General features: G+C 38.0%; 11 protein-coding genes across 11 annotated transcripts; 5 read left to right on the top strand and 6 right to left on the bottom strand.

Moving 5' to 3' along the window:
* Positions 1-342: 342 nt before the first annotated feature.
* GID8 (glucose-induced degradation complex subunit GID8) lies at positions 343-1,743 on the top strand (the record flags this gene model as incomplete). Its single annotated transcript, XM_018367255.1, has 1 exon — positions 343-1,743. One exon carries the CDS (start codon positions 343-345, stop codon positions 1,741-1,743), a length of 1,401 nt encoding a protein of 466 aa, XP_018220189.1.
* A 61-nt stretch (positions 1,744-1,804) lies between these two features.
* Positions 1,805-2,518, bottom strand: ERG29 (Erg29p; the record flags this gene model as incomplete). Its single annotated transcript, XM_018367254.1, has 1 exon — positions 1,805-2,518. One exon carries the CDS (start codon positions 2,516-2,518, stop codon positions 1,805-1,807), a length of 714 nt encoding a protein of 237 aa, XP_018220188.1.
* Positions 2,519-4,630: 2,112 nt separating this feature from the next.
* On the top strand, positions 4,631-5,257 carry JLP2 (Jlp2p; the record flags this gene model as incomplete). Its single annotated transcript, XM_018367253.1, has 1 exon — positions 4,631-5,257. The coding sequence occupies one exon, from the start codon at positions 4,631-4,633 to the stop codon at positions 5,255-5,257; it is 627 nt and encodes a 208-aa protein (XP_018220187.1).
* A 255-nt stretch (positions 5,258-5,512) lies between these two features.
* On the top strand, positions 5,513-7,048 carry RRB1 (ribosome biosynthesis protein RRB1; the record flags this gene model as incomplete). Its single annotated transcript, XM_018367252.1, has 1 exon — positions 5,513-7,048. The coding sequence occupies one exon, from the start codon at positions 5,513-5,515 to the stop codon at positions 7,046-7,048; it is 1,536 nt and encodes a 511-aa protein (XP_018220186.1).
* Positions 7,049-7,182: 134 nt separating this feature from the next.
* DPI35 (Dpi35p) lies at positions 7,183-8,091 on the bottom strand (the record flags this gene model as incomplete). Its single annotated transcript, XM_018367251.1, has 1 exon — positions 7,183-8,091. The coding sequence occupies one exon, from the start codon at positions 8,089-8,091 to the stop codon at positions 7,183-7,185; it is 909 nt and encodes a 302-aa protein (XP_018220185.1).
* A 305-nt stretch (positions 8,092-8,396) lies between these two features.
* POM152 (Pom152p) lies at positions 8,397-12,416 on the bottom strand (the record flags this gene model as incomplete). Its single annotated transcript, XM_018367250.1, has 1 exon — positions 8,397-12,416. The coding sequence occupies one exon, from the start codon at positions 12,414-12,416 to the stop codon at positions 8,397-8,399; it is 4,020 nt and encodes a 1,339-aa protein (XP_018220184.1).
* A 289-nt stretch (positions 12,417-12,705) lies between these two features.
* Positions 12,706-16,497, bottom strand: ECM16 (ATP-dependent RNA helicase ECM16; the record flags this gene model as incomplete). Its single annotated transcript, XM_018367249.1, has 1 exon — positions 12,706-16,497. One exon carries the CDS (start codon positions 16,495-16,497, stop codon positions 12,706-12,708), a length of 3,792 nt encoding a protein of 1,263 aa, XP_018220183.1.
* Positions 16,498-16,877: 380 nt separating this feature from the next.
* On the top strand, positions 16,878-17,894 carry SAS2 (histone acetyltransferase; the record flags this gene model as incomplete). Its single annotated transcript, XM_018367248.1, has 1 exon — positions 16,878-17,894. One exon carries the CDS (start codon positions 16,878-16,880, stop codon positions 17,892-17,894), a length of 1,017 nt encoding a protein of 338 aa, XP_018220182.1.
* A 522-nt stretch (positions 17,895-18,416) lies between these two features.
* DLT1 (Dlt1p) lies at positions 18,417-19,445 on the top strand (the record flags this gene model as incomplete). Its single annotated transcript, XM_018367247.1, has 1 exon — positions 18,417-19,445. One exon carries the CDS (start codon positions 18,417-18,419, stop codon positions 19,443-19,445), a length of 1,029 nt encoding a protein of 342 aa, XP_018220181.1.
* A 328-nt stretch (positions 19,446-19,773) lies between these two features.
* STO1 (Sto1p) lies at positions 19,774-22,705 on the bottom strand (the record flags this gene model as incomplete). The annotated part of the gene is made up of 2 exons (XM_018367246.1): positions 19,774-22,334; positions 22,681-22,705. The coding sequence occupies 2 exons, from the start codon at positions 22,703-22,705 to the stop codon at positions 19,774-19,776; spliced, it is 2,586 nt and encodes an 861-aa protein (XP_018220180.1).
* A 244-nt stretch (positions 22,706-22,949) lies between these two features.
* On the bottom strand, positions 22,950-25,877 carry EPO1 (Epo1p; the record flags this gene model as incomplete). The annotated part of the gene is made up of 1 exon (XM_018367245.1): positions 22,950-25,877. The coding sequence occupies one exon, from the start codon at positions 25,875-25,877 to the stop codon at positions 22,950-22,952; it is 2,928 nt and encodes a 975-aa protein (XP_018220179.1).
* Positions 25,878-25,952: the final 75 nt, after the last annotated feature.

Genomic DNA, 25,952 nt, shown 5'->3' with positions numbered 1-25,952 from the left:
TTCTCGCTCGGCTTTGGCTTGTGCGCAGCCCTTTTTGGGATCCCGGAGTTTATTTCCGGCGCCTTCCGTGTGGGTGCCCGTGCCCGTTCTGAGTGACTAGGAAGCGCCCCATTGTGTTGTGCTGCTGCCTATCACTCGTTACCGGCGTCGATCTCGGGTTCTCCCCTACCCCATAGCGTGGCGCCCCTGTTCGTTGCAGGGGATATTTTGCACGTGCAGCATCGTTGCTTTTAAGAACAAGCGATCGCGATCGCGATCTGAAAGCCTGGGGAATCAAGGGGTAGTTAGGTGAAAGAGGAAGCGAGCGAACAAAGGAAGGTTTTCTGTTTCATCGCAAGTTAAATGACTATTTCTACGCTGAGCAACGATGGTGCCAACCGCAGTTCTGGTGGCAACACCAAGAAGGACGGGGCCGCGGCGAAGGAGTGTACCTACGGGAAGAAGTGCTTCACCAGGGAGGAGTGGAAGGAGCAGGTGGCGAAGTACTCGTCCATGGGCGAGTTGTACGCGAACAAGACCATTCACTATCCGCTGAAGATCCAGCCTGACAGCACCGGCGGTGCCGGTGCTGGTGCTGGTTCCGGAGCCGGGGACGAGGGGTTCTCTAGCGTACAGACCATGCCGATTGAGCCCACGCTGCCGCGGCTTCTGCTGAACTACTTTGTCTCGATGGCCTACGAGGACTCGAGCATCAGGATGGCCAAGGAGCTCGGGTTCATACGCAACAATAAGGATATTGCGCTCTTCAACGACCTGTACAAGATCAAAGAGCGCTTCCACATCAAACATCTCATCAAGCTGGGACACATTAACAAGGCGATGGACGAGATAAACTCGATATTCGGGCTGGAGGTGCTGGAGGAGACTTTCAACGCCACGGAAAGCGATGCGGGCAGTACGGGAAACGGGCAGCAGCAGCAGCAGTTCGATATAGACGGGGACTTGCATTTCAAACTGCTGCTGCTGAACCTGATCGAGATGATAAGAAGTCACCACGAACAAAAGAGTGGCGCCGAAGACTCGAACGATTTCATCCTCAATCTCATCCAGTACTCCCAAAAGAAACTCGCCATAAAGGCCTCGTCCAGCATCAAAAAAATGCAGGAACTAGAACTGGCAATGACTCTGCTGCTTTTCCCTTTATCCGATTCCGTCGATAGCAGCAGCATCAAACTCCCCAAGTCGTTACAGAATCTGTACTCGATAACCTTAAGGGCCAAGATTGCAAACTTGGTCAACGAGAAACTGCTCAAATTCATTCACCCGAAGATCCAATTCGAGATCCATAACAACAACTCGAAGTTCCCCGATCTTTTAAACTCCGACAAGAAAATCATCACGCAGAACTTCACCGTGTACAACAACAACCTCATCAATGGTTCAAATGGCACGAAAATAAATTACATCTCTTCCGACCAACCCATCAGCGACAAAATGGCAAGCAGCGACACGACCGCTACCAGCAATTCGGTTTGGTTAAACCACCAAGACACCAACCATGGAACAAACACAAGCGCGACCACCTTCAAGAATTTGGAAAACAAAAACTACTGGAACCAAGCGTCCGAATTGTTAACCGCCAACGCTGCTTCGAACACAAAGACAAAGAACTTGCAGTTCAACAACTACTCCTCTTCTGAATTCCCCTATGAACCAAGATTGACGCAAATAATGAAACTGTGGTCCTGGTGCGAAAACCAGCTTCACCGCAACCAAATAGGCGTGCCTAGGATGGAAAATTAACATACATAAAGTATATACGCATTAAACTAATCTAAATTCCCTTTTTTTTTTCGAATCTCTCTCATAATACAAACTCACATTTTATCGTATTTCCCGTATCGATCTTCAGAAAACACAACTGAACATCATCAATATTCAATGGCAGTAGTTCATCTTTGTGGTTGTAGATTTTAACACCGTTGGAAATTGTGAACTTTCTTGTCTCATCAATACCTTTATCCCTAATCAGATCACGGTATATTTCACAATCTTTAAAATAATGATACAATCTTAGTCTTAACACATGCAGACTAGTTCCAAATTCCGGTCTTTTTTCATTTTCGTAATCTTCTGGTGAAAACTCCACATGGAATTTCAATGGAGTGGACAAAATTTCTTTGCCACCTACAATAACATTACAATTCACATCTAGCTCTGAAACGAACACAGGCTTCGCAAAAAACTTATCGCGGTCCTCAAACTCTTCAATGACAATCCCGCTTTTTTCGTCTTTGTACTCTTTACCGTGATATTCATCACTGACTAGCATCCTGTGAAGCTTTAAACCTTCATCGATTCTTCCGCGCTCTAGTTCCTCGGATGTATTTTTTTGTAAAAGACTCATCTCAATGGTTATATAAAGTTCGTTGAAAAATGCAAGCGTACCGACTACCATTAAAAAAAGAGTGATTCTACCGCTTATTCGATCGTGGACAAACTGATGAACATATGGTAATTCTTGTAATTTTTTTATTAATTTTGACTCGAGCTCTAGATAGCTATCTTTCAATGACATGTTGTTTTGCTACTCTTTCTTTATTTCAGCCTCGACTTCAAAACACCTTCAATGACCTTTTATATCGGAAATTTCTGTGTTCATCTATTTAGATGTTTGATTTTTTTTGATGAAGCTTTATTTAAACGAGCTTTCTCTTGCTCAGCGATATGGCCGGAGGCTCGGATTCTCTTTTTCATTCTGCTTCGTGGCTAGTGTTAAAGAGAATCTCAAAAAAAGGGTTCACTTTTCGAACATTTTGCTGAGTACTCTCTCAACCTTATTTACCTTTTTAATATTCGATATTGTCTTAGTTAGTATTCTGTCTTGTGATAGAGAAAGATAGCTGTGCTTTTCTCAAATCTTCGTACATACCCATTTCATAAACTCTTCGTCCTTTAACTTTTCTTTTATTAGCCGCTTAGATATTTTTCTTGGCGGATCTCTGCTAGTCTTTTTTGCAGCCATCATTTCTTCTTGGATCAAGGTCGATTTTGTCTCCAATCCATTAATTGGGCCACATAAAGGAATTTCTTTCTTTTTCTGGTATTCGTTTGTATGCGCTACGTTTTGGGAGTCACTTAACTTATTATCGACCTTTTCCTTATTTTGCTTTGTCGCGTTCTTTTTTACCAGATTGCATGTTGTTCCTAGGGTTGTAACTACATTAGCAGAGCTTCGAATTTGTACCAGGTCTTCTGTGCTCTGCCTTTTCTTCGGTAAATCAGCCACATTCAATGTATCATTACCATTATGCAAGATAGCGCCTTTTTTTGAAGGTAGATCAAAAGAGATAGCTGTATTCCTGTTTTCTTTCTTTGTAGTAGGAGAATGTCTTGATTTATTCGATAAAGGTGGAGAAGCTTCCAAAAGTTTTACACTTAATGGTTCTGGTGCAATTGGAATGGTTTGTGTAGCCGATGGCGTGTTAAGGTCTTGTGAAAAATGCTCTACATTTGCCTCTGGTGTTGGAAAATTTTGCTGTGTCATAGGAAGGTTAGTCATTGGAAATGTGATATTTGAACAGTTATTTAGTTCCCTTGCGCACTTTTCCTGATAAATTTGACTGAAATCCATGACCATATTCTGTGTCTGAAACTGCACACTGGAGTTTCTGTAAGTGCCAGCATTATTGTTTTCATTAAAATTACCTTTTTTACTGTTACTGAAATCTGATGTCTGGTTTATCATTGTGTTTCGAGCAATGGAGGTTTTGGCGGTCTTCACAATAAAGCTTAAATTTTTCAAAGAAATGACAATTCGGTTGAAATCCATTTCATTTGATAAGTTTATCTGGAACCTTTTCAACACTTTGGGTCCAAACTCTTCAGATATATATTTACAGGAAATTATAGGGCATTTGCATGAGAATTGTATCGAATCATGATTGCTCCCTAGCGGCAGCCGAATATGTTCCAAAAAAGTCGAGTTATTAAGAATAACTTGGAGAGCAACTTGTCCGGAATCCTCTAATAAAACCTTGAATTGGAGAGTACAGTTAACGGAAAGATGCTGCCATTTGTCTATATGAGGGGGTTCAAGAACGGAACTGAACCCTTTTGGGGCGAGAGAGGGAATCGTGTATCTAGAATATTTCTTGATTATAACTGAACAGTACTCGTACATTTCTATTGTTCTTTATTTTGGTCTTTCTTTTGGTTTAGTTGTTTGTTGACAACTATTTTTTTTTGCCTTTTATAAGTTAGCCGCCCAACTCGAGGTTACTATTAATTCAGACAAAATATAACACTTTTCAAAAACTACAGATGAATTCTATTTTTGAGGACGTAAGATTGATTTATGCGTAACTGTAACATAAATACGGTGAATCTCTCGGTAGCATTTTGAACCCACCTGAATTGAGTTTGATCTATGCATCAAGACGAATATTATGTTTTGGTTGAAAATTTCAGTTTTCCAAAAATGTGTAGTGTTACAATTCCTTCAAAAAATAAAATCAGATGAAGTGGAATACAGAGAAATTTTGGAAAAAGCAATAAGAGAATAACGCTAAAAACGGCAAAAGGATCGAACAAGCACCACAATAACCAGAATTTGGCCGCTACTCTTAACACAGACTAATAAATACCACTAAACTCCCTAGCTTTCATTCGAACACAACTTTTGGTAAGCATGGTTTATTTTTACGAATCAAAACCAACGGAGTATTCAATACCCTACCAAATTATTACCGGTAGGGACAAATTTGAAAACGACCTATTAATCAAATGGAGTTACAAAGAGTTGAATTATGTTTGGTTTCATGCTGATAAGTATTCGAGCGGCCATATTTATCTAAAGCTACATGAAAACGAAAAAACAATCGATGATGTACCGCAAGAAGTAATACATGACTGCTTACAGCTATGCAAATCTGAATCTATTCAAGGAAATAAAATGCCTCAATGCGCTATCCTAATAACTCCATGGCACAACCTAAGAAAAAATAAGGCTATGAATCCTGGTGAAGTATCGTTTAAATCTCTGAGGCAATGCAGGAAAATAGAATGCGGAACAAGAGATAACAAAACACTGAATAGGTTAACCAAAACGAGGGTAGAACTATTCGATAATGTAGAGGCCACACTTAATGAGGCAAAGAAAACCAAAAATGGTGACTTTTTTGTCAAACTTATAGAGTCTAATAGACAGAATCTTATTGGGGAAGAAAAGCAAAGGAAGTTAGCGAAAAAGAATCAAAAGAAGAAGAGCAAACAACATGACGACGGCTTTCTCGATGATAGTCCTTTAACAGCTTAATATATTCTATATGTTCTGCATATATATATCAAAATACGACGAGCATCCCTTATTGTTTTCATTGTCACGTTTCTTTTTTTCATTCGAGCCGTGAAAATTTTTTTCTCTCAGCGAACGGTAATGGAAACTAAAATATAATTCGATTTAGCGATGAGATGACCATTTTTGTAAAGGGAATGAATTTCCTGGGAATATAAGTAAATAGTCATCTCACGAGTTGCTAGTTTCTTGGCCATATACGCAAGCAACGTCATAATGTCAAAAAGGTCTATTGATATTGATGAGCAAGAGAGAGTTGTCTCCGCTAAGACTGATTCTCATTCAGTCCCTGCTGTTGCTCCATCAGGAGAGCAAGATGCTCCCATGGACGAGCTGGAAGAACAATTGAGTGATGAGTTCGATAGTGATGGTGAGATCATTGAAATTGATGGAGATGATGAAATCAATGACGAAGACGACCTCAAAAAAAGGCAAGAACAAGCTGAAACTTTAGTGCAGAAAGACCAATCTGAAGGCAACGAAGAGAAGATCCAAGAACTATACTTGCCCCACAAGTCTCGCCCCCTAGGTCCGGATGAAGTTCTCGAGGCCGATCCTACTGTTTATGAAATGCTACATAATGTTAACATGCCATGGCCATGTTTGACATTGGATGTAATTCCGGATACGTTAGGTACTGAACGTAGAAACTATCCGCAGTCTATTTTATTAACTACAGCGACTCAATCATCGAGAAAAAAGGAAAACGAACTGATGGTTTTAGCTCTTTCCAACTTAACAAAAACTCTTTTAAAAGATGATAATGAAGAAGAAGATGATGAAGAAGGAGAAGACGAAGAAGACGTGGATCCAATAATTGAGAATGAAAACATACCATTAAGAGATACAACTAATAGACTAAAAGTTTCTCCGTTTGCCGCTTCTAATCAAGAGGTATTAACTGCCACAATGAGTGAAAATGGAGATGTTTATATATATGATTTAGCCGCACAAAGTAAAGCTTTCTCTACACCAGGTTATCAAATCCCAAAGTCCGCTAAAAGACCTATTCATACTGTCAAAAATCATGGGAATGTTGAAGGCTATGGGTTAGACTGGTCACCATTGATCAAGACTGGCGCTTTATTATCAGGTGATTGCTCAGGTCAAATTTATCTCACACAAAGACACACTTCCAGATGGGTGACTGATAAACAACCATTTACCGTTTCGAACAATGAATCTATAGAAGACATTCAGTGGTCTCGGACAGAATCCACCGTTTTTGCGACAGCTGCTTGTGACGGATATATAAGGATTTGGGACACAAGATCAAAGAAACATAAGCCAGCCATCTCTGTCAAAGCCTCTAATACCGATGTAAATGTTATAAGTTGGAGTGACAAAATTGGCTATTTGCTTGCAAGCGGTGATGATAATGGTACTTGGGGAGTCTGGGATTTGAGACAGTTTACACCAAGCAATGCCGACACCGTTCAACCAGTCGCTCAGTATGACTTCCATAAGGGTGCCATTACTTCTATTGCATTTAACCCATTGGATGAATCTATTGTTGCGGTGGGTTCAGAAGATAACACCGTAACCTTGTGGGATTTATCCGTAGAAGCTGATGATGAAGAAATTAAGCAACAGGCGGCTGAAACAAAGGAGCTACAAGACATCCCACCCCAGTTATTATTTGTTCACTGGCAAAGGGAAGTTAAGGATGTTAAATGGCACAAGCAAATTCCAGGTTGTTTGGTAAGTACCGGTACTGACGGCTTAAACGTCTGGAAAACAATCAGTGTTTAAACTCTATATATATATAATTAAAACATTTACACACTGTAAACTATTAAAAAGTAAACCTGTTCCAACACAATAGATTATATTGACGACATAGAAAATCTCTATATATGTGTGTATCGATGAAAACAACACAGTATTTAAGGAAATAGCTCTTCTAAAACCTCAAGGTTTGAAACAACATATTTTTTTTTATTCAACTGTATAGTGTCTGTTTGTTTGCTACTTGTTTCCCAAGTCTTTATAGAATGGTTATCTATTTTGTCAAGTGATAGCTTATACTCATCTCTGACAGTCTTGTCAAGTGACTCCGATAGATATCCGTATTTGTCATTTCTATCCAACAGAATTCCAGTCCAACCGGCACCTTCTGCACCTTCAAGATCGTTTTTTAGTTCATCTCCGATGTGGAAACAGTGCTGGCAAATTTCTTCCTTAGAGTACACCTTCAGCAAATCAGGACGCTTATCTATAATATCGTTGAATGCATATTCAAATATGGCCTTATCAGGTTTTGCCAGGTCAAGCTCATATGATAAATAAATATTATCGGCGAATGTTTCATACAACCCAATGTTTTTCAGTAATTTGTAAAAGATTGGATCAGTATTGCTTATTATTCCTAGAATAATATTAGGGTATCTTGCCTTTACATTCTTCAAGAAATTGATCAAATCTGGATAAACAAAATATGAATCAAAACCCTCAAACCGCAGCAATATTTCACTCACCATCTCATCGGGAATTTCGATTGGTGCAAAAACATTCTTTATCAAACTGGACCACCATTCTTCAGGCCCAATATTAGAAAATTTTCCATACTGAGGATAGTTTTCTTTTAGTTTCTTGAAGACATGCGGGAAGTTCTTAGTTAACGTCAAAGGGTTGGCTTTGATACCGTATTTATGTCCAACTATACAATATTGTTCCATTACCGGCAGTTTTGTAGCGTACAACGTATTGTACGCATCAAAAGTAATAATTAGTGGTTTGGCTGCCTTCAGGGCATCAGACCATGCATTTAAGGGTATTCTTTTTGGATACGTCATCAAAGTAACCTGATTTATGATTCGAAAAGCCACCTTCAGTATTATTTGCTGTACGGCAGTAGATTTGATTAAAGTTTTTTTTTTTTTTTTTTGCTACACTACTTTAAGTTGGCTAGGTGCAACAAATCAAAATTATCATATCGAGTAAGCCACATCTTATATGAAGAGAAATAGGCACTCCTTGAAGCTGGCCTTTCACTTTTTTAATTGTAGTGTTTTACTATTGATGTACAGAGATATATTATACATTAAGATTGTACATTGACATTATGACAGACGAAATTTCCGCCTTACTTTTGTTATATTCAGTTATTGAAGAAGAGATCATTTTTGGCAAAGCAATAAGCATCTGTAATTTCAATCGCTTCGTAGGTACCTTGCAAGCTTGTGACTACCTTGTATTCATTAGAATATATATCAGTGACCTTGTGCGTTTCAACAACCTGGGATCTTTTCTTGCCATGTTTACCATCTGTTTCTTCTGTCCTTACATAAGTTAAGCAGAATGGTGGTGTACCTTCAAGTGAAAATATCACTTCAGCCTGGTCACCTTCTCGAATGTCCTCAGTAATGTAATTCCCTTGAGATACAGTGACTGAAGGAATTGGGTGTATAGTTAATGATAAATCATTAAATTCACTTTTCAGACCAGGGTTCGTAAAATCGACTATGCATTGTGATGATGAATCTTGTAATGAATTGATGGATATGACACCTGGCTCAGACGCCAATCTAATAAATTGGGAGCTGCGCTCCTTAGATTTCAAAGGAACGCCATTGAAGTCATATTTTACCATAAATGGAGCTACACCATTTAATTGATATGCCACATAGTCACCCACACAATATTCGTTGGAAGGATCTAATAAGTGGATCTTTGGCGCATCAGTAATGGAAACGAAAATTTGGTTACTTGATCCAGTTATAACATTGTTTATGCATCCATTTGCATCAACGACAGAGTCAATACTTATTGCATGGTTACCTAATTTCATGCCTTCGTATAGCTTTTCGAACAAAAAGTTTTCCGAGTCAATTTCTCCGATGGTATATTGATCTGTTCTACTTGTACTCTCGTGATAAACGCTAAATGTAATTGAAAATGGACTTTCACCTTGCAAAAATTTCAAATTAATTGGTTCTGAAAATGAGATCTGGTCTAAGTTGGCAGCACACGCGCGTAAGGTTTTACCCCCATCAGCAAAAGTAACATCAGGAATAGGATGTACTGTCTGCTTAATTACAAGTTCTGGTAGGTACTCTTCAAAATGCCTATCAGTTTCGCCATAGTTGCCATCGTAAATGGCCTTAATAGTGGTTATATATTCTCCAGGAACTTGATTAGGTAGTTTTAAAGAAGCATATTTGGTAGTTACTTGAATTTTTTTTGTGAAAATGTGACCATTAGGAGCCATCAAATCGTATTCCAATATGAATGGGGGCGAGCCATATAACGCCAAATCAACAGTGCCTTCCATTCCTTGACATACTTCTTCTTTAGCGAATAAATTATTTGTCAATCTAGTAATACGATGGTTATCTTGGATAGCGAAACTTGGTTTCTCTAAGAAAGATACTTTAAACGTGCTATTCTCGTTAGTTATTTTACCTTGACAACTTGAGTCACGAATATCAACTAACTGGTACAGCCCTTCTTTAGTCACTTTCAAGGCCGGTTTGTAACTGTTTTGGAATTTATTTTCAAACTCTTCCAGAGCGTTTCCATCGTAATCCATGTGTCTAATTTTAACAGTAAATGGTCCTTCTCCACTTAATTTGAGGGGTATTTCGGTCACAGAGCCGTGCTTGATTCTGGATTCCTTAATAGACTCGAAGAAATTAAACGTTGCCGATGGAATATCTCTTCTTACTTTTATTCTGGCATCTGGTTGGCTGAGGCCTACTAAACAACCAGAAGAATCCTTGATAGAAACCAAAGATAAAATATAGTCACCACCGGTAGTGAAGTCAGGAGTTTTAATGACATATTCATTAGTTTTAATATCTTCAATTTGAAAAGTTTTTCTTCTACTTGAAAACGTTTCTATAATTTCATATGTCAATGCGAAAGGACCTTGGCCTTTTAGTGCCACAGGAATGTTGCTATAATCGCCTAAGCAAAGCTTTAAGTCATGATGTAATTTTAATGCTGCGCTTGGTTTCACTCTCATTGAAGTTTTGAAAGTATAATCTTTAACAGGCTCCAATTTGATAGGTTCTGTAAATAGTTTATTAGAAACGTTGTCAAATACGATTTCATAGTTACCTTCTCTGGATGGACTGTAACTGAAGTGATTTCTGGTGCCTTCAGAAGTATATCTTTTTGCATCATATAGTTTTCTTTCGCCGTTTTCAAGCTTATAAATTTTAGTATTATAATAGTAGGGTGGAGCACCGGTAAATGACAACTCAAAATTTAAACCTACCTGTCCTACACATTGGTCCAAAATTGGTGATGATTTAACCTCCATATTTGGTGCGACTGGCATTGTCACCAGAACACTTGATTTTCCAACGATTACACCAGGACAAAACTTGGATTCAATATATTCTAAATTGTAAGTACCTGGAAGATCGGCCTGAAACACTTTAGTCAACATTTCCGTGGTGACATTCATTTCCTTTTTCGATTTGTCTTGTGTGTCTGCATATGATAAGCTAACAACATATGGAATGTCTGAACCCCAGTTTTTGCTTTCTTCCAATACTATGGCAATCGATCTTTTTGTGGGTGACTTAGAATCAAATCTTTCTTCTAGCGCCACACGTGGAATTCCATGAACATTAAAATTATAGGATAAACCATGATGTTTCTTCAGATCTTCTGGAAAACTTGTGAAGTCCATCACATTTCCTAAACCATCAATCAGTTTATCAACCATATATGCGTATTTACCGTCTTGTGTAATTGAGGAGTCTAAATCAATATTAACAGGTTGATTTCTACCCCATTGCAAATCATTTAATTCATCTTGGGTGAAACTTTGTCTCGGTTTACTTGATTGTAAGGGTGATTCGAAGTATTCTGGTTGTAAACTAGAGTCTACAAAGGAAAAAGTTTGACCGTTAACGATCTTAGAGTATGCCAGCTTCATAGGAGGCACACCTTGAATCTCAAGGGAAACATTATCCGAGTCACCTATACATCTATCATTGCCCCCCGTTCCCGTAATTGAAGCAATTGGACAGTGTGGAATAATTAGGTGTGATTGGTAAATCTTTAAATTTAGCTTTTTAGAATCAACAATTTTTTTAATTTGATAAAATCCAATATCCTGAAGCGTTAAACTCAAATAACGAATAGTGCTATCCTCCTCAAAATCGTTTGTATGAGGTTTTAAGATCGAATCATCTTTCTTCAGAAGGGTCTTGGGGTTATTGATGACTTTGAAGTCTTTCTTGGTTAAGGAACGCTGTTCTACTGCATTTGTATAAAGATCTCTGTATTCTAATTCAATGAGATCTATTTCTTCAGTTGAGTTTATTCTTATAGGAATGTTAACGGAGTTAACTTTGAAAAGACTGGTATCCATTGGCAAACAAAATGATTCATGTAAAGGGTTGAACATAGCGGTATTTTCGGGCAGGATCTTAATTGTCAGAGCACCCTTAAAATGGGCGGAAGAGTCAACAATACGACGATGATTGATGGATGAGCCTGTTACGCTCAATTCCTTTGTATAGAATTTTCTCCAGGTTGTCACAATCAATGAAATAAGAACAAATTCATGATCACTTGATATAAAAACACTCAATGCTGTCATCGTTAAGACCTGGAGATACACCATCCATGGCTTAAAAGTCAGTCTAGGAATATTAAAGGATGGTAAAATATACAAAAATAAGGAATCCACAATGAAGTATTTGGATATGAAATTAAATCGATAGTTCTTGAACAATAAACCAGGTATTGGTAAGCCAGATTTTAATATTATCAAATCATATATTTTGTAGCATTGAATTATTAAAAACAACACCACTGCAAGAGTCCTTTGTTTGGAAATCTCTAAAACGTCGGTGGATATCAGGGGCAATGAAGTAAAACCGACCTTTCTGTCATCTTCACTGGTGTAGCGGTCTTTGCTGTCACGCTTGAATATCCTAGGTTTTTCATCCCTCAAATTGGTATTTTCTGCATTTTCAAATTCGCTTGAACGTAAAACTGGATTTTCTTTGTTAGGTTCACCGTCATTATATTGAAAACGTCGTGTTGTGTTAACATTGGGACGGCCACTATATGATGGATATGGTGATTCTGACGCAGAATGGCCCATCCAATGGTCCCCTCGCGGAGTGTCATTAAACACGTTATACCTGTGTTCCATTGTACACGCTTTTTGGTGGGTATATATAATATAACAGACCTAACGTTCGTCTCGTAGTTACTCGATGAGTTTCTGTTCACTGTATATAAAACCTATTCTTAATTCTATTCAGTAGAAAAAAACGCTCCCGTACGAAGTGTGTATTGCGTAAAAAATGACATAATACGGCCAAAATCAGCTGTATCAACTAAGACCAACGTATATTGGTCATTTTTTTATAAATACAGTATGTCTACTGTTCTTCTTATGTTATTATATAATGATGCAATTGTGCAATGACACCAGGGCATTATTTCTCAATCTTATTTTCGCTTGTGGCGCTTTGAAAGTTTTTCCTAGTAATAAAATTGACGACTGTCCATTGGCCGTTTTGCTTCTTTTGGTGCACTGCTATAGGATTCAGATCCCAGCCAATCTTGATATCATTGTTCACTGTAGATCCAAACCTAGGGACCACATAACAGTAACGCTCCGTGGGTGATAAGTTTATTGTCTTCAAACCTTGGCCAGTTAAAGGTTTACTGTACGTCAAGAGAAGACCCTTCCTTGCAATATTTGCTAATGGCGTACTTGCGATATCACACAAGGTGTTCATTCTTGTCTTGTTATTTCCACCTAAGTGCAATGAATGATAAAGCATGTATTTTGGGGGCATTTCTCCCAGGTTATTCAAGATCGAGGTCGGGTGGATATAGACGAAGCAGTCCTCGATATTGGGTGTCCTTGTAGACAAAACGGGGATGTACGGAATGTTAATCATGGTGGTCCTGTTCGTTATCGTAGCATCATCCGGAAATAGAGCATCTGCTCTTATGGCAACATGATCGACAAAACCTGAGCAAATCATTTGTTTCAATAATTTTATTTGGATGGCGCTAGGAATGTCACTCTTTAAGTCTTCATTTCTTATTACTACAGCAATATTTTCTTTGGATGTGTTAGACTTAATTATGTACATCAATTGTTTCCTCAATTTGACTATTTCTTCCATCAATTTACCTCTCAAGAAATTTTTCTTCATGAATATTTCTTTTTGTTCCCTTGGAATATAATCCATCGCACTTACAACACTTAGCAAACGGAATATATCACTGTATTTGTCTAACTTACTAAACTGTGCCCTGCTTTTGTAAAATTTGCTACGCAATTCCTTTTTAACTTCGGGGTCCATATCTGGTATGGGTTCATCTGGTTTTTTATCATTTTCATCTATGTCCTCATTTTCTTTTGGTTTTCTAGAAATTTCGTTTATTCCTAATTCGAACTCATTGATAAAAGGATCTCCCACTGACAATGCACTAACAATAGCAACAATGTAAGGGAGGCAGGCTTTTTCATCAGAAACAAGCAACATCTTCGAAAATCTGGGCGAAAGTGGGAAGAGACTCATCTTCTTACCGTCTTCGCTGATCTTTTCTTTATTGTCAAGCGCTCCGAGATATTGTAGCAATTGCACGGCTTTAGAAAGAGCCCCTCTGTCTGGAGGAGTTGGGAATGGAAAGTTGACGATGTTATGAATGGCCATACTTTTCATTTGTAAAACGATGCTCTCCACAGGCATTCTTAAAATTTCGGGTTTGGAAAATTGTTCGAAATCCTGTTCAAAAACAGCAGAAGAATATAAACGATAACAATGACCAGGCCCGGTACGACCCGCTCTACCACTTCTTTGATTGGCACTCGCTTTACTTACCCAAGCAACTTCAAAACTTTGAACGCCATTCGATTCATTAAATTTACGTTCCTTACATCTCCCACAATCAACAACATATCTCACTCCAGGAATGGTTAACGAGGTTTCTGCAACGTTTGTTGCCACGATACAGAGTCTAGAACCTTTCGGAGGCTGTTGAAACACTCTCATTTGTTCCTTAGTTGACAAAAGAGAATAAAGTGGAAGCACGTAAAGGGGATCATTTGCTGTTTGACCTTCAGCCAATGTCTCTTCAAACCCTTCTTCTTCCTCTTCCTCTTCTTCCTCGTTTTCGCCTTCTTCGTACTCAATTGAACTCTTAAATTTATCCTCATCAATGACTTGGACACTAAAGTCTATATCCTCAGCTTCTAAATCGGTTGTCTTCGAACTAATACCCACTTTTGAAATGGCGGTTTCTAATTCTTTACTGTGCTTAGAATTCTTTTTGAATGGAAATTCTTTTCTCAGCCTTTTTACCATATGTGTGATTTCTTGTTGGCCAGTTAAAAATACCAATATAGCACCAGGTGGAAGCTTCTGGTGGATCTTACAGGTCTTTTTAAAAGCCTCTTCTGCGTAATTGAACGCGGTTCTACGATTGAAATGAACAGATACAGGAAACTGTCTTGCGTCTACTTGTAAGACAGGAGGCGCAATTGGAAATAAAGCCTTGTTTTCACTAAAGTCTGATACTCTTAATGTAGCTGACATGATGATAAGTTTCAACTTCTTGTGTTCGATCGGATTCTCTTTATGCTCTTTAGCCCTTAACCCAACACAACGGCTCAGCATACCAATCAAAATATCCGTATTTATATTTCTTTCATGCGCTTCATCAATAATAATGGAGGAATATTTAGTTAACTTAAAATCATGCATCATTTCTCGTAATAAGACACCATCGGTCATGAACTTGATCTTTGTCTCTTCCTTCGTTGTGGAGTCGAATCTTATTTGGTATGCCACCTTGTTACCATGGTCACCTAATTCATTGGTCACACGCCCGGCCATAGACACAGCTGCCACTCTTCTGGGCTGTGTAATACCGACCATTCCTGGATAATCTGGAGATTCCCCAGCACCAAAACCGGCTTCATATAAAAATTGCGGAACCTGAGTAGTCTTACCAGACCCAGTTTCACCACAGATAATTACTACGTCGTTATGATGAATGGCTTCCATAATTGCATGCTCTTCACCAAATACAGGTAGCTGCATTCTTGTTTTCTGAATTTCGTCTGATCTGTTGACTTTGACATAGAAGGCTTTACGAGTGGAATTCTCGTCTATTGGAATATGGGTTTCTTTGAGACCATCATCTAAATCTTCTTCTCTGATTATCGGCTTGTAGTCGATGTTTAAAGTAGGAGTAACCAGTTCTTGACCTCTGCCTTCCATTTTTTTGATCTCCTGATTAGCCCAGTCTTTGAATTGATTTGCAGGGTTCTTTTGATCAGCGTCCTCTGGTTCCGCTTGATGTTGTTCACCTTCGCTTTCTTCCTGTTCACTTTCACTTTCCTCCTGCTCCTCCTCTTCTCCTTCAGCGTCGTCATCATCGCCTTCTTCTTCTGATGTAGTGTCAAAATCCATTTCATCATCTTTCCCATGCTTCTTTAGCTCTTCCATCGCTACAAGCTGTCTCCAATTGTACTTCTTCTTTGGAGCTTTGTTTTCTTTATTTACAATCTTTACGTTGCTGAATCCAAAACCGATACCGGAACCACCGAATTTAGCTGGTCTATGGTCAATAAAGCTGGAAGGTTTGTTCTTTTCGGAAGTATTGTCTTCTGGCTTCACCATACTACCAAATTTATCCTCGAAATCATCTTCATCATCGTCGTGGCTTTCCTCTTCATCGTGCTTATCCCAAGCTTTTGGTTCAAACTCTTCGTACAGTATTTCCTCAGTTTGTTCATTTCCCCTGCCTTGACGTTCTAGACTTAGCGCTTCTTTGAACTCTTCCTTTTTAGTTTGTCTACCTTCACCTAGTTTTTTAGAACTTGTTAACAAACTTGTATCTATCTTGTAGTCTTGAAGTTTGTCAATGATAGTTTTCCTTTCCTCTCTTTTCAACTGATGATCAATAAACTTATCTAGTCTTTTCTTTTTTAATCTCGAAACTTTTGATTCTTTTGGTGTAAACAACTCCTGTAGTTTTCTTTTTTTGAGCTTCTTTTCTTCTTCAGTGAGAGGCTTGAGAATTTCCGCATTCACATTTGCATCTAGTTTTTCATTTTGAGATGGATCTGAATCCGGTGTTTCTACCTCTTCTTCATTTTCATCCTGTCTGGTGAATTGCTTATTTCTAACTCTCTTCAATTCTTTGAGTTTAGCCATATGGCCAGACCTGGCCTTTTCATTGAACCTCTTTCTATAAGTACCCATCTCTGTACTGTTCCAAACACTCCGTTATTATTACAATGATTATCAGTATTTGGAATAATTGAATATTTTCTGATAAGACATTACATCTGCTCTTTAATGATACTGTAGAAAGTAGAATCAAGCATTTTTACATTTTAGCTCATCGCAAAAAGAAAATTTTCAGGACACCCAAACACTTCATACTGAGGGCGTAAATTTGAAGAATAACAAGATGGTTAATCAAAAGAGATGGTTAGTACCTAGTAAAGATCAATTCCAAGAAAGGCGGAGTATGTAGCACTGAACAGGTAGTACAGTGATATCATCTCCTTCTGAAATACGAATAGTACTGCCTTCTGGGATTTTCTCTCCTTTGTTTCGTATCTTCTTAAAAAAGAAGAATGGCTGGATCAATAGACCAATCACTCATAACAAGTACACAACAACTTAAAGGAAAAAAAAATGGCGAGAAAGATAAGAATAAGTCCTCTGTCAACTTGAAAAAAGACCGCAAAGAGATGCTATATGGCATATTAAACGAAAGAAACATAAGGCAAATTCAGTTTGGTGTGAGTAAAAGATTCCCTACGTGGTATGGGAGCGCGGTTTATTTTGATCCAGAAACAAAAAGATTAGGATGCTCTGAGTCCAGGAGTCAGGTTCACTCCGGATCCAACAACCAATACTGGCTAGATACCCTGTTTGTTTGTGAATACTGTTTTAAATATACCGACGATCAGACAGTGTTTATAGCACATGCCGCAGCTTGTCCATTTCAGAAACATGCTCCAGGCAAAATAAAATACAAGAGCCCCGAATACACAATCAGACGAGTGAAAGGATCCAAATATCAACTGTTTTGCCAATGTCTTTGTCTTTTTACGAAGTTATTTTTAGACAACAAATCCATGTACTTTAAAGTAGATCATTACGAGTTTTACGTAGTTTATGAAACTGGATCAACAAAGCCAATGGGGTTTTTTTCTAAGGATTTGGTTTCGTATCAACAAAACAACCTAGCATGCATATTAACACTGCCACCATATCAGAGACGTGGATTAGGCTCATTACTTATTGAGTTCTCATATAAATTATCTCAATTAGAAGGCGTTATATCAGGGCCAGAAGTGCCGTTATCGCCCTTCGGATTGATTGGGTACCTGAAATATTGGTCACGAATACTCTATTGGCATCTCATTGAAGGAGATCTCGCACATTTTGATAAAGTGAGCTTGGAAGATCTTTCTATTGTGACTGGAATGAGAGTCAGTGATATTATTCTGACTTTGAAGCACTTAAACTGTATTGGTGAAAATAATCAAATTTACTTGCAATCCTTGAATACTTGGTTCAAGTCAAATGGAGCCAAAGGCAACTGGTTTAAGCTGCAAGATGAATACTTGCTTATAGATGACTAGGCGTTAGAGTTATGGTACGATATGATTATATACAGTTAAGATAGGATGGTATCTTATAGATTTTTATGTAGGCGAAATGCAATCTGACAGTTTACGTAATAACTTGGCACCGTAACAGACTGCATATCAAAACTCTTTCAGCTGTAACTGTCTTCAAGTTTTTGGCTTGTATTTGCGGATGATATTTTAACCGTCAAGAAGAGTATGTTGACGCTTTTTTTAGCCGTTTTTCTGATGCCAGGACAAGAGCATTACAAAAACAAGCATCACAACAAAGGTAGAAGAAAGAAAGCAAAAAAGCAAAACAAAGAAAATCTTTCTCCGTGGTGATGTTGAATTGGAGCTGAGTAAGAATAAGACATATACTTCAACGTTTGTTATTACCTAAAAGATTATTGTACCCAAGAGTAGAAACTAAGTGGGAAGTGAAAAAGAACACACTGCAATTTATTAGAAGGCGTTTCACTGTATCGTTTTGGCTTAGCTCTATTGAGAGGTAGGATCGTCAGTAGTCAGCAGTAAATGTCTGGGCTAGCGAAACTGAAGTCGTGGCTGTATAAGGGTTCCCTCTTTATATCATTGATACTTTTGATTGGGTTTTCAGTAGTATTGCCTATAGATTCCATTGCACAGGCTTCTAAATCAGAGAACAATGCTTTCAACACATTTATTGTTGTTGGTGCCTTAGTTGTTTTTGGTGTTGTTTGTATCGTTATTATTATTGGAAGAGTGCTATTTCACAAAAGCTGTCTAAAGGATATTCCAAGAAGATATATTCCGATCACACCAGCTGATCTTCCGCATCTTGCGAGTCGAGAAGCAGTATTGAAAAACATGGAAAGGTCTAAGGAATTAACTATTCTGCTAAAAAAACCAAAGGATCCTGTTATCCATGATGGACTGGAACCTCCAAAGCGATGTGATTTTCCATCAAATGAAAAATTATTTCCAGAATACCTAAATTATGCTGATTGTATAAAAAGTCTAACGGATAGATTGAAATACCATGGGTTGTTTCTGAACAACCTAGATGTTAGGATGAAACTGGAGGACACTTTTGCTGATGTGGTGAATTCTCAGTTTGTTAACCGCAATACTAACAAGGTTCAATTGCAAAAGGCTAAAGATTTTATTGACTTGTATGAAACGATAAGATTTTCAGGCAAAGATGTCACAAGAGACCAATTTATACTGTTTGTTGAGCTGTGTCTTTATTTTGGGGAGGTGTCACTAACAAGGGATACGTCATTTGCAAATTTCCAGAATTTTAAATATAATGCCAGTTCAAATAATGGCGGAACGAATGAATCGAAATATTCAATAAACCGGTTCGATGAAAACGAATACGCTCAGGAAGATATGCATTACTTTCCTGAACCGCCTACCCATTTGGTTAGAGAGAGTAGCAGAAGCACAGTGGCACGGCATATTTCATCTGGTGGAGATTTACCTAATTCTGAAGAGCATCCTTTTGAAGACGATTCTGATTGTAATGGGCTTAATGACAAACTTGCAGAAGTTCACAGTTATAGAAGCGTAATTCGTCATTAAAAATTATAACACAGCATAACATAACATAGCATACCATTTACATTGTACTATATACTTAATAACAATAATGATGTTTTGAATAATCATAATCCTAAAAATATAAAAAGTATGAATATAGAGGTTGTTCATAAACGAACAAACAAATATCAAACGAGATGTTGTTGTAAAGCCGTTTTGGCTAACAAGAAGGCTCATCATAGTTGGTACACTTTTGATAATAATTTTATGTAAAGCTGATATGAACTCGTATATAGGAAAGCCACGTTAGGTATGTGACACATTACAAAATTTAAATAGTATGGATGAAAACAGCTACACAATATTTTACTTAGATTTCCCTCGTTTCTTGTATCCAGTTTAAAACCGTTTTCTTTGTTGGTTCATGTGGAATAGCATTGTCAATGCCGCTAATGAATTTATCCGCTAGTTTACGGTATTCATAGGAATATCTTCTTAATATACTTTTAACGAACCCAATTGCTGTAACATACTTCCATCTCAAATCTAACTTGTCGTCTTCAATATCGTCGATATCCATCTCATTGTTCACATTTGGCGTTTCAATTTCATCATTATTAGTGACACCCAATAAATCTGTTGTGTTGTTGACAATTGTACACAATCTTTCGAAAACAAACTCAAAATTATTTCCACTTTCGTTTTCTTCAGAAATTTGTTGAGATAAGTTTCTAAAGACAGCTTCGATAGCAGTGGCTTCAACCAAACCGTTATTTTTCAAATCAGTCTCGTTGAAAATAAATGTAAAAATGGTTTTGGAAGTAATCAAACCTGCATATTTGAAGGCGTCTGCCACCAGGAAACCCGTTTGAGGATTAGAATTCCAGAACGTCAGAACAGCTTCAATTATGATGTATTCTTTCGTTTCAGCATCCAATTCAATCTTGTCAAATATGGTCTTCAGATCTTCTCTCAAATCATTAATATACTTGTTTGCGTGCGATAGAGACCTACTACCAGAATCTGCCACAGCGTGAACTAATAATATTATGACAAATTTATTGAAATCGGAAATTATGGAACCATGCTCATTCTTTAACTCTTCTAGAATACTTTCTAGTTCAGTGATTTCTCTGGAATCATTTGCTTTATGTGTATAATCTAATAATTTACGCACAGTATTTTCCATAGGCACACCTTCTTGTCTGAAATATAAATCGTTCTTTCGAATTGATTCTTTTTCCACGGTGTAACCATTAAATAGTGACTGGTAATAGTTGACTAATTCGTCCCTTGGGATGTAAGAAGTATCCAGATATTTCTTGAATTCTTGTGGTAAACTGTCCTCCACTTCAGAGAAGTTTGAAGTCAACCGTAGCTCCTTTTGGATCAGATTCTTGGCGAAGTTCACCTTTGGATTATAAAAATACTTGCCGAATTTACTGGAGTCTTCTTCCCATTCATTCCATTTCCAAGAGAAATTGAAATTACTCATTTGAATTGAAAACCAGTCCAGGTATCTTAATTTTAGTTCAAAGTCCAATGAATCCAAATGATTATAAAAGAATCTGAATGCTCTACCAAAAACAGGTGCAATTGCCTTTGGAGAATTTTGGCAGATATCAACTAACAGAGTGTAAAAGTACGCGAAAGGTTGGGAAACACTAGGTAATTTGAAAATAAGACCTAAAATAGTTTCAATAGCCAAATCTTCTATCTTGAACGTAGGAGCTAATGGATTTTCTTCGTAAGTGGCGATTAATTGAGCAATAGATTCACCAGGTTCGGTAAATATACCGGCTTTAAAGAATAGGTCCAAAGTTATTACTTGTCTTGCCACTTCCTTTCTATTAAATTCCAAACTTTCTACTAAATCGATAATGATATCGTTGAATAATTGGCCAGCATATGTATTGATGGAGACTACGGTTTCAAAGTTACCAGCAGAATTTGGTAAGTATACGTGGAAAGCATGCCTTGGAGTCCTCCACATGCTATCAACAGAACCGAAACCCTTGTCCAGACGTAACGAAGTTTTTAACTGTTCTACTGTTGGAAGCGTCAAGGCGTCATTAAATCCTTCATCACCAGTTTGAGGAGTTAACAAATGGTTCCAATCAGGAAACAATTCATTCAGTTGCTCCATGTTATTGACTAATGCTTTCTTGACGTTTGGCAAGGCAACCTGAACAAGCTCTACCATTTCATATGGAGATTCATCGTTGTATTCTCTTAATAAATTTATATCTGTTGTTTTGATTTGATAATTTTGTTCAACGTATAAAAGCAGCTCTTCTACTTTAGCCTTTAAGTCTTCATTAGTTCTATTGAAAAAGAACAAATATGGGATGTTCAACAATGTATTGGTATAAATTGCTTCAGATGCCGGGATTCTGTTATTTGGATCTAGGTTGTTCAATTCAATACTCAATTCAAATAGATTTTTGTAGATATTAATCAGTTCATCAACTAAAAACATTGGTGACAAAATAGATAAGAATCTTAAAATCAATTTGATCTTATTCCATGGCCCAGTTTCATTTGAAGTATTGTTAAACTCCTCATTAAATGTTTCTTTACACCATTTCTGTAACTCTTCGAAAAAGTAATTGATGATACTTTTCCCAGCAACGTTATTTTTTGAATTTACGACCATGGTTAACAAAGCAACGGCAGCTTGCTTTTGTGGTTGCTCCACAACAACAGCGTTAAAAGTACTCAATAAGGCGTCATTGAAATAGTCTTCATGGCCGTATTCATTCATTATGGCTTCACTTAAGAATTTGATATCGTCTTCAAAAGCTTTTACAGATTCCCCAATAGTACGAATATCGGGCATCATTTCCTTACATAATTGAACAACGGGAGGAATTCTTTGTCTCTTAGGCATGCGAGGCCTAAAATCACGGTAATTTTCTTCTTCATCAAAGTCTAAAGGTAAAATCATATGCAAAGATGTTGAATTTGGGTATGTTAGTAATTTGAATAAATTTGAAAGAACGGGTTCTTGAAGAAATGGATTCACAATTAAATAGATCAGGTAAATATTGATTATCATGCAAAACAAACAAAGCGAAGAAAGTAAAATAAATAAAACACATTTCTGGTTATTTATCCAGCAAACACTCTTACTTTCTCCTCTTCTCAGTGCCACAAAAGTAAACATTTCTGTCGCGCACCGTACCAATTGACAAAAAAATGGCAGTCTCATCTTGATTGACCTCGATGTATATTTTCCAGAATGAAATTTCCTTAAAACAATAGGATTTAGACATACCTCCTCTTCTTTTCCTGTTAAACATCTCTAAATTGGTTGCGATGCAATCGTAGCTTTATGTGTATATGCCAAACTATTTGATTAGCAATGTTTCTCTTGTTCTGTCTGCTAGGTGTATTATGAACTGCCTGTTATGAACTGTGAAATTTATTTTTTTTTCAAGTTTTTCAAAAAACGCCCTAAGTGAGTTTCTTTGACGTGTAAAGTGACATTAGACGTATATAACATGTTAGATAGACTACGTAATATTTACATTATGCATGACGTCCCTATTGCAGATGGCTTTTAAGCATTTCGATTTCTGAATCCTTTTCGTCAATGAGTTTGTTCAAGTTTTCGATCTTTGCCACCAATTCTATAGAACTGGGCTTGATGCCATTTTCTTGTAGTAATAGTTGTTCCTCCGCAATAAATCTCTTCAATCTCTCATCGTTTAGTTGCTGAATCAATTGCACAATTTTACTAGATTTTTTCCTTAGTTCCTTCTCAAAATCAGAAAAGGATACGCATGAAGTGTCATCGAAGTTCGGTGTTGAGTTATTAGTTTCGTATAACCGTATTTTCTCCTCCAATTCAGTTTCTCTCTTTATCGATTCAGCTAATTCTGTGGAGACAAGAGTCAGTTCGCTCATCAGTTCTTTGTTTTCCGTTATCAAGTTTAATTGTTCTCCGGATATAGTTATCATCTTGGACTGAGAACCGCTTTCTCTACCGTTTAACGTGGTAGAAGCAATTTCTCTTTTAGCATAAGATGGTTCATACGACTTAGCCAGAGTATTATCAAAGCTGAAATCTTCTTGAGCATCATTCGCATCACCATCATCACCATCATCATTATCATTGATTTTGGCAATTGGAGCAATGCTTCTTTTTAAAGGTGAACCGTCCATATTGGGCATGAAATTATCAGGTTCTGGAGTGGGGTCAATATTCAATGGCTGTGTATTTGATATGTACGATCTACGAGAGGAGCCGGACATATAGGAAACCGCCGATAAGTGACCATCGCGGTCGTTCTTTCTATACAGGAAAGTGTCATTGTTAATATTTTCTTGATTCATAGATATGTTAACATTGCTTAGTCTTTTGTCATGGCTACTGGCTTGACCCTGCTTGATAGTACCCACTGGGATGTTTCTTTTTGGGTCCCTTTCCGGTATAGATTGCAATAAATAAGTTCTGTTGCTATCATTGTAACCTGACCTGCTTTCATCCATTGTTTTGGCTTCAACGTTATCTGTATTGGCATCATTTTGTCCAGGTGGAGGAAATTCTTGAGCTGTAACGTATTCATTAATATCGGTAGAATTTTCTAATTTGTACATACCAGTTCTGGCATTAAAAATTTTTTGCTTGGAGGGAGAATCACTGAATGTGGATGAAAAGGTGACTAAAGACGACCTATTAGCCACCGCATTTTCACCTTCCAATGAAAGGTCCCTTAAGCCGGTTTCTAGTGCACTTGTAGGCCTTAGGTTTAAATCGTCTTCTTCTCGCAAGGTTTCCTTCGATTCCTTGGTCTCAGTTTCGATTTTTGCCCTTTCTTTTTGCGCTATTAATAGCTCCCTTTCACGTAAGGAGTTCTCCATTTCTGCTAATTCTCTTTCCTTTTCCTTTAGTTCATCTTGCTGAGGAGCAGACAACTGCAAAACGTTTAGCTTGCCCTTGTTTTCAATTGCTAGGTTGTTGTTAATTTGCTTCCGTAAAGGTGAAGACTTTTGGGTTGCCAAATCAGGTACTGCTGTACCATCTACAAAGGAGGAAGTAGAAGTAGTAGAGGAAGAAGAAGATGCGGTTGGTGGTTTGTTTTTTACATTTGGTATTGAATAAGCTGAATTATTTCGTGAGGAAATTGAGGATGGACCTATTGATTGATTAGCAGGTATTGCTCTACGATCACCGTCAATTAGGTTCCCTCGGTTAGGCCCTTGAGGTAAGTTTTGAGCTTGTAATGACATTGCACGGTAATTCTGAGACATCTGTTGTTGTTGTTGTTGTTGTTGTTGTTGTTGTCTTTGCGGTATCTGCTGCTGGAGTTGTTGCTGTCTTTGCGGTATCTGCTGTTGAGGCACGAATGGTCTAGCATTTTGAGGCGAGTATCTTGGCGAATTGGTTAATGACATAGCACGCGGTTGTTGAGGTGGTTGTTGGCCAGGACGCATAACCGGTTGAGAAGGATTCTGAAATTGTCCTGGTCGGTTATTATATTGATTCAACGGAGGTCCTCTTTGTTGCTGCTGCTGCTGCTGAAATTGTCGAGGAGGCCCACTCATTAATGAATTTGACCTTGAGTTATTAGGATTCATCGTGTTGTTCGGTTGGAATAACGGATGTGGAGTGGGAGCTTGCACCATAGGATTACCGTTCGGGAAACTTTGCAAAGACATTGCTCTAGGCGGCAACGAGTCTGCCCCGACATTTTGGGTTTGCTTTGCCATGGCGTTCATTGCAATTTTTCTTTGATTCGTGAGGTACTTCCTATATTCAGTATTAGTCATATTCCCGCGATCTTTAGTCACTAAAGTGGGGATGATAGGTGTAGAGTCACCGCCGTATCCGTACTTGTCGCCACCTTTGTGGCCAAACGTCTGGATATCATTGAAAGTTAAGTCTGCACTGGTAGAATCTTCCATGATCACGTCGTCATCATCGTCACCATCTCCAGCTCCGCCTTTTGTTTTTTTCTTGGACTTACCAAATTGATGTTTATGCTTGAAGAAATTGGAAAATGAACTTTGAGTTAGAGAGGATGACTTTCTGGTATTAGTACTGTTCCGATTATTGCTTGGTGTTGGTTTAGGAAAATTATGCTGTATTACTGGTATTCCATTCGTCGATGGATCGGAGTACCCAAAGTCATATTGCTGCTGCTGCTGCTGCTGCTGCTGCTGCGGATGCATTTGCGTAGGCATTTGCGGATATTGCACTGGAACTGGCATCGGAGCTTCATTGGAATTGTTGCGATAGTATTGTTGGGGGATCTGATATTGCTGTTGCTGTTGTTGCTGTGGCTGTTGCTGTGGCATGGGGAAGGACTGGTTGCTGATGTTACCGCTATTTTTTTCCTGGCCTGAAATGGGAGTTTCTTCTCGAATGTCAATGTTTCCTATATCGCTATTCAGTAAATTATTCCTTAATTGTGCTCTTGCAGAAGGCTGGCCGTTTCGTGGAGCCATGGCTGAAATACCTGCATCCATTTTGAGTTGAATTTGTGGGTATGTTAACCTTGTATTGTCTCACTACTTTACGGGATTCGTCGGTACCTCTTTGCA

The sequence above is a fragment of the Saccharomyces eubayanus genome, chromosome XIII, assembly GCF_001298625.1.
Source record: "Saccharomyces eubayanus strain FM1318 chromosome XIII, whole genome shotgun sequence".
Taxonomy (NCBI): domain Eukaryota; kingdom Fungi; phylum Ascomycota; class Saccharomycetes; order Saccharomycetales; family Saccharomycetaceae; genus Saccharomyces; species Saccharomyces eubayanus.
This window is presented reverse-complemented; position numbering and strand designations above follow the sequence as displayed.